General features: G+C 48.4%; 1 protein-coding gene across 1 annotated transcript; it reads left to right on the top strand.

Moving 5' to 3' along the window:
- Positions 1-745: 745 nt before the first annotated feature.
- Positions 746-1,380, top strand: BJ212DRAFT_1306702 (uncharacterized protein; the record flags this gene model as incomplete). Its single annotated transcript, XM_041333827.1, has 5 exons — positions 746-845; positions 889-982; positions 1,026-1,069; positions 1,127-1,137; positions 1,192-1,380. The coding sequence occupies 5 exons, from the start codon at positions 746-748 to the stop codon at positions 1,378-1,380; spliced, it is 438 nt and encodes a 145-aa protein (XP_041185178.1).
- Positions 1,381-7,914: the final 6,534 nt, after the last annotated feature.

The raw sequence follows: 7,914 nt of genomic DNA, 5'->3' as shown, positions 1-7,914 counted from the left end.
TAGCGCTCTTTCTCACCAACCATCCTGAACAATGGATGTCTCTCAACAACCTTGCAAATAGCATTCAAACCAGCCTATTCCAGCAGCAGGGCATGCTGTCTGACCCGTCTGAGACCATCAAGCTCTCAAGCGGCACTGGCGCTCTGTCCCCCCAGTCACTCCCTTTGATCCTCATTTCTCCACAACCATACCAACGGCATTCAATACGGATTCTAGCAGCTGGATATCTGTCCAACTTGTATGAGGCTGTCGAGCTCCATTGAGCTGCGTTGGCGTTCCGTCCCTCTGGCCATTCTGCTTGGTGTTCATATCTCAACGACCTTGTCCTTCGAGACATATTCGAGCAGCAACTTCCCCCGACTTTAAATCATAGGACCACCCTCACAATAAACCTTTTCAATGGACAACACGACTAACCTTTTCATGTTGCAGATCGGCAGCCTTTCTGCTCTTTCCATAATTCCGATTTTCATGCATTCATCGTTCATAGATGATAAAACCGTGAGGTTCACGTTCAAGTTAGCGCCAATTCGAGAGCACGCAAAATTTTGAGACATGTTCAGAGGCGCCCGACTGCTACCCTCGTCGATGGTTACGAGTGCGGTGATCCATGCGCTACGGGGAACCATCGCTACTTCTGCATTATTGTCTTTCTATATATTAATGCGATGAGGAGATTTGCCAGAACGCGGTTACCATCCGTGGTCACAATCTCGGTATCAGCGTCGGCAATGCCTTGAGTGTCATGCCCGAACTGGGCGTCGTTAATGAACAGGAGTTCGACACCATGGACCGGGCTATCTATGAAGCCGGATGGTGGTCTTGCCCCACTAATCAACAACCACGTGAGTTCACTTGGTGTGAGCCGGCATCTGCACTTGCTGATAGCTTCTACGCATAGAATTACTACCATGGTGGCAAATATACCTTCCTCCGCTGCGCTGGATTCGATATCACCAGATACGACCCCACCAACCCCGAGGTCGTGCAATTCTATACTAACCAAATTATCATCGACTTCACAGCCTCACATACGCCGAGGATCCCGCGATCTTTGCTTATGAGACCGGTAATTAGCTCGGTGGACCTATTTTTGGAGACATGTGGGTCCTGAATGAATGAACAGAGCAGATTGCGGTATGTCCGTTTCTTTGTTCGGTGGCTTTGACCCTTGCGCCTGTGGACATACAGTCGTATGTCAAGGAGCTTGCCCCCACCAAACTTGTCATTGACAGTACTTACAGCATCAATGCAATGCACCTCTCCATCCCCACTATCGACATCTTCTCCGATCACTTCTATCCACCTGACATCGCGGAGCTGCAAAGTGACATCAGCGTCGACCAATCCGTGAACAACGCATACATCGCTGGAGAATAGGATTAGACCGGAAACAACGCTTCCTCTTCGTCACTTCTAGATTTCTTCAGTTCGATCGAAGCTAGCCCTATCGTAAGTGGGATCTTTTCTGGAGCTTGTTCATGCATGACGTAGCGAGACGTTGTAGTATCTAGGTAACCCGGAAAACACCGTGCAAACTGATACACTGATCTCGGAGATTAGGCAGCATCTCTTCAGGATGCAGGGACAGAATGTTTCATCGTACCTTCCTCCAGTGCTTTGTCCTGGCCACTAAGCAGAGGTAGTGTAACTGAATCAAGACTCTCATCCGCTTAACTGTTACGCCAAAAGGCAACGATACTGAAAGCTTGTGTTTCAGTATCGCGGACAAGATTATGGGAAATCTAGTAAGCCAGGGTGCTTACAGGTAGACATTATAATCCATGGACTTAATATTGATAGAATGATTTTATCATACTTGCTGTTAAAGACTTTAGAAAAACTGAGCGCGCTGTGGACCTGATGAATGGCCGGTCTGGCGAGCTTGCACAAAGTTTGATAAGTGCTATACTACGAATTAAGTCCTTAACTCAGGTGTCATCGTATAAGACATCGGACTATAATTGTATACGAAGATATCCAAACTGTGAGAATATTGTTAACGATAACATCGATGGGCCCAGCACGAAAGTCTGTCAACACAAAAGACTAGTATCAGAAAATCAATGCGTATGCAGTGGATGACGCATCTATCCGCGATGCAGAGAGCGCCCTGTGGGTATTATGTATATGGCCAGCTAGTCCAAAATAGAGTAAGGAAATCCCGTAGAATAACGAAAGCATGGTAATGTGAGTGGTATGTACGAGGGTCGCAGCGATGATATATATTGGTCATATTATCGATTGCGGGGAATAGAGACACGAGGGTGGGATGGAATGAGGTTCACCACTCGAGAAGGGGTTCTACCATAATGTTCCGCTCTACAGTGACCGAGCTGGTGTATGAAAGTGTCTGTGCTGCAATTGCCCATGCGTCATGATCTCATCACATTCATAACTATTATCGCGCATACGGGGACTGCCCACCGTATGCTGCTGGCTGCTGGTACGGTGACTGACGGCCTGAGTACGGCGTCGGCGAATTAGGCGCATCAAAATAGGCCTTTTCTTGTACTATGCTAACACCGATGCCACCAGCGTCCGTGGCAGCTGTCGCTTGCGTCGGGTCGCCAATGCCTGCACGAGTTCCCCATGCAGTTTCATGGAGCGTGAAAAGGGCGTAAAGCTTCATGATCGCAAAATAGTACCCGAAGAGGATGAACGCAGGAACGTAGATGATGTGACTGGGCGTATGCCAGAGATGCGGAAGGAGCTTAGCGGTACGGGTTGCGAGAAGCCATACGAGGTATGAGAGGATAATGTTCCACCAAGGCAGATGGTATCCTCCATCTGCAACTGCAATGGTACTTTTCCAGACAAGATACCCGACAAGGCAGGGTCCTACTAGAAGAGTGAAGGGGTTAAAGAGCTTGTCAACCTGTGAACAAGATAAGAATAAATCAAAGCACACAAGATGACGGCATCAACCCACCATGGTATATGCGACATATGGATGTGTGGTCCAAATATATCGTTCCATGAATAATGACCGGAGATCACTTCTCCAGGTATTTCGGGTCCATCGTAACACCTGTTTCAAGAACCTCCAATTCGGCTTCATCGTGCTCAACAACTCTGCCTCTTTGCAGCACTGGACATAGGTACTCCATCCATGGCTCACCATCCACCTCGTCAAGAATTTGTCATCGCCCGAGTTGAGCTGGTACTTGCCCAGCCAGAAGTCGTGCGTGAAACCATGTAGGAACTCTGGGTCTTTGAGGATGACCGTTCGGTAGGCAGCTGTACGGCCCGAGAGACATGGAAGACCACCATCGATGTGTGTGCTGGAGCTAATTTCGATGTTACGGATTGTCAGACGGAATGCCGCGAGGACTTCCCAGACTGTCATGCTTTTTCCTACGGGTTGGACGCGTTGACTCGTGCCTACGCCCCCAACCTTCTGGTCTTCAAAACATGCAAGCACATATGGCAAGAGCGTCGGTGGCCAAATGGCATCGTCATCTGCAAAGACAATGATGTCTGTCGTGGTATTCTTAATGCCATGTGCCATCTGCAACCGCTTATTCGCGAAAGGGACGGTAAGGACGCGAATATGATCCGGGTCAACAGCGTTGGCAAGTTCTTGGAGAGGAATAAGCATTTTCTCTTCGGTGATGATGATGATTTCTTTGGGTTTGCCAGCTAGCCAACTGTTGGCTGCTTCTTTGAATTCTTCACCGGCATCGATGGTAGGTACAATGATAGTGACATCTTCCGAGGCCACGTAAGTGGGGTTTTCGGGGAGAGGAACGGGGCGGTAGGTGACAGAAGCAATGATACGGATGATGTACCACAGGTAGCGGTAGAAGCTAGAAAGTCGTTAGCTTGCTTCAAGATATAGAAAGAAAAAAGGAACACACCCGATGACTCCGAATGGCACGACTGTAAAATAAGGTTAGCATGCATGGACAGTCAACGTGTTGTACACCGAGGACACGTACAGATTGGAAAGGCATCAGACGTCAAGTAGAGCATGGTGGCAGTCTACTGCACCTGCCGTCAAGAGAGTAGTGAGGCCAAATGAGCGGCAGCGTCGTAGCTACGACGACGAAGAAGAAGGCCTCCAAAAGAGAGAGAGAGAAGGAAAGAGAGAAAGAATGAGGAACGTTGGTAGGTTATTACATAGGTGGCCAAAGCATACGCGCCAGAAGTATTGTCGGGGTTCGAAATATTATTGAAACAACTTGAAGCTTATTACACTTTTATTACGCTTGATTATTATTTTCGGTACTCGAAGCAAACTCGAAGCTCGCGCGTATTCAATAGTAGTGAAGGAGACCCGACCTCCAGAGTTAGCAACACTATCAATGGTTCAAACAAAGTCCAGGTATATGCGCGGAGCGACACTCGTCTTTTTTTTTATCTGATTGACCTGACCGAGTTTAGACCGAGTTGGAATAATCCGAATAAGTGGTCGACAACTCACAGACTGGCTCGACCCGAAGTCGGAAGACTTACTAGTGCGGCCGCGGCCATCAAGCTATTTTATTAATGACAAGACGTGGAAATTATACTGTTACAAAAGTGGCTCAAAGCTAGCGCAGGTGACCTGTCGAGATCTCCCGCTACACACACTGACTGCTGCCAGGGCACACCATAGATCATCTCACCTTCAGCGGAAGGTACCTGATAGAGATATAAGATCTCCGTGTGCTTAGGCTTTGATCCAAAAGTGATACAAAATGAAAGGCTTCGCCTTGTTTGCCTCGAGAATCGATAGCAATTCTGCATCGTAACCATATATTTCATCGCACCGCACGCACCGTAGTATTTCAAATTTCATCGCCAGCCTTCAGCTCAGCGCATTCTATACCCCAAAATTCTGCCACCGCATCAGAAACCCCGCACCAACAAAGCCCCCCCACTCCACGTCACTGCTTCTGGTCCGTTTCTCGAATAACCAAAGTATAGCTTCGACACCATGGCTATTCAACCCGATATTCAAATGATCCAAATCCTCTATCCTATACCTATCGCCTCAAGAAAGTAAGAAGTTCACATCCATGACATGGCATCACTGACATGTATCGGATAATTCCATGATTTTGCTTGCAGAACTTTCCACGGACCCGCACTTTGTCCACACCGCATTCGTGAGTGTTCAGGTTGACACGTGTATGTGGTAAGTACCGCCTATGGGAAACTCGAGCACTTTATCTGCCTAGCATAGCCTAGCCTTGCTTGTCTATGAAGTAATGTTGAACACGCTTTACGATGGGATAACTCCGAGTCATAGCACACGTTTAAAGCTAAAAAAAAATGTCTTGAAGGAGAGCTTGCCTGGCCAACCAAATTCGGCCGGTGTCGCACGTTCAGTTCAGGCCAATCCAGGCCTTCTGTAAAGCGGCGTACTCCTATGATATTTCGTCGAGCAGGTGAGACGTTGGTTTGTTTATGGTTGGAGTTGTGACCGCGGGATCAATTCCAAATTAAATCGGGTTATTTGGTATTAGCCTCCGGGCCAAACAACATTTTCTTTGTGGTTTACCTTTTATGGAAGGAACGAGTTTTTACTCTCGTTACACATGTGATTCACTAATCCCATATATCAACTATTCGCTTTGCTATCAAATCATTGAAGAACCATGCATCACAACTCGGAACAAATGTTACTCGGATGCCGATGCCCGAATATCTCTGTAGTAATAACGCTGTTGTAATGTCATATGAGATTGACCGGAAGTATCAAGTAATTTACCATGATCAGCCCCTCGGCGACCCGGCGGGAACAAACCATAATACAAATCAAATGGCTGAGATCTGTGATTTGACTTTCTCAGTACAACTGTACACTACCCAACAACTACATCCCGTAAAAACTTGTAATAGTACGCGAAAAAAACCGTGCGTTAAAATACGAAAAATTAAAACATACCTAACAACGAAGTGAAAACATGCGGGGGACTCGACCACACTACCGTGAAAAGGTACAGTGATACATACAGTAAAGTAGAAGTATGAGAGGAAATTGAAAGATGTGGAGTACAACACGGGGTGCGATGAAATTGAGATGATACCATGCAAAAGTCCAATAGAGAGTCGAGCGTGATGGCGATGACGAAAACATATCAGAGAGTGTAGACGGTCAAAATACAATGACGACGAGTAAGGACAGTGGTGACCGCGTAGCTGGTAAACGCGGAAGATTGGATGGGCATCGAGTCAACACAAAAGGAGTTAAGAACCGTAAGGGACGACGAGAAGCCGCCAAGGAAGTAGTGGGCGTAAAGGAACAGGCCGTCTTAGTTAGGTCGATGGGACGGAGGAAGCCGAGAACCCTGTAGCGGATGATTTCCTTGCCTCCGAACTCTTCCTCCCACTTGCACGTGCGGAGGCGGAAGTACTAGTAGAAGCCCGTGATTTCTTTTCGCTCCAAACAGTGCCTGTCGATACCGATAGAGCCGCTGTGCTAGCACTCCACCTCGATCCCATCCTCTCGACATGCGCAGCAGGCTCAGGAAAAGATAACACATGGCTCGTTGCTGCCGCGCTTGTTGGGCTGCTGGGTTGCACTTCCGCTTCAGTATCCGCTGTCAGAGACTGCAAAAGAAGTTGTGCCAATAGGGCCTCATCTCCAAGACCGCGTTCTCCCTCATTGATGTGAGCTGGAGGGGGACGAGAAGGGAGTAGAGTTTGTGCCGAGGCTTGGTGTTCCAACGCTCTCACCCTCAATCCTATTCGTCTCTTGCGTCCTCCTTTAGCTTTCCTAGCTTTGGGCGCGGGAAAACGATATTGGGCCGCCACGTCACAAAATTGCACATGATTCAAATCGGCAAGCCCAAGGCCGACAGTGGGGGGAGGCGGGGGAGGAGGGGAAGCGAAAGGATCCCTCATGGAGAGAAAATCGGAGGCCGAGTCCGAAGACATGCCCCGCGAAAATGAGTGCTTTGGGGTGCGATGGCTGGGAAATTCTGTGGGTTTCGGCACCGAAGAGTCCATTGTACGTTTGACAGAAGTTGGTAAGGCCTGCTTGACGACAGACGGAAGTACTGTAAAATAAATGATAAGTCAGATGTCTCGGACTGGCCGTGGATGAAAAGTGCAATATATGCTCACAATAAAGGCTAGTGACCACTCCCACTGCCCAGACCAACGAGCAGACGGAGTGAGCGATAACAAGTCCAGCGGCAACCGTTACGTCAGAGTTTTCCGATGGTCGCGATGTTGTCACTGAATCGCGAGCTTGCAAAGCGGCCCACGATGGGGAATTCTTTGCAATAATTATTAAAGCGATTTTCAACGCAGCGCACACCACAGCTGCTACCTGCGCTGCTAACATGGTAACGGGAAGACGCATCTCCTTGCAACGCCAGCTGATTGCCGCCGCTCCCTCAGGTACCGCACTATTTTCTTGGCCTGAGTGAGTGAGCGTGAGTGACGGGGGTAGATTTGCAATAGCTTTTACACTCTTGGCCGACGACTGGTTGCATGTCAGCTGAGTATGCGCCAATGAGCCTGGAAAGGGCCAGGTGTCAGGAGTGGGTGAGCTGACCCGTCTAGATCCATTCGGACAGATGGTTGGGCGAACTGAGCTCTCGGGACCCGCTCGATCTTTCTCGCATGTCTTGGTGAATGGAGCTGCAACAGCAATAGCGGAGCGTATATCAAGGAAGATTCCAATAGCGAGAGGCAGTTGAAGACTTCGTGAGATAAGAGAGAACGTGGGTGAAAGCAAAGTAGGAGTGCTTGCAATTGAGCCAGCGATTGTTGCTATGATGCCATTCAAACTTGACGAAAGAGATGAGTTAAAATTACTCACCGCAGGCGAGGAATGTTGTCACCATGACCGCCACGAAGCGAAAGGCACGGTAGGGAACCAGGGAATCTGGCGTGGTGGCTACGAACAATACGTACAGGGAACTCAAAGATACTTCAGAAAATATGAGTACACCGAGCGGGCTTAAACTGTTAATC

Source organism: Suillus subaureus (assembly GCF_016647635.1).
Source record: "Suillus subaureus strain MN1 chromosome Unknown BJ212scaffold_348, whole genome shotgun sequence".
In the NCBI taxonomy this organism is placed as follows: Eukaryota; Fungi; Basidiomycota; class Agaricomycetes; order Boletales; family Suillaceae; genus Suillus; species Suillus subaureus.
Note: the sequence above shows the minus strand (reverse complement) of the source record. Positions and strands in the feature narration are given on the sequence as shown.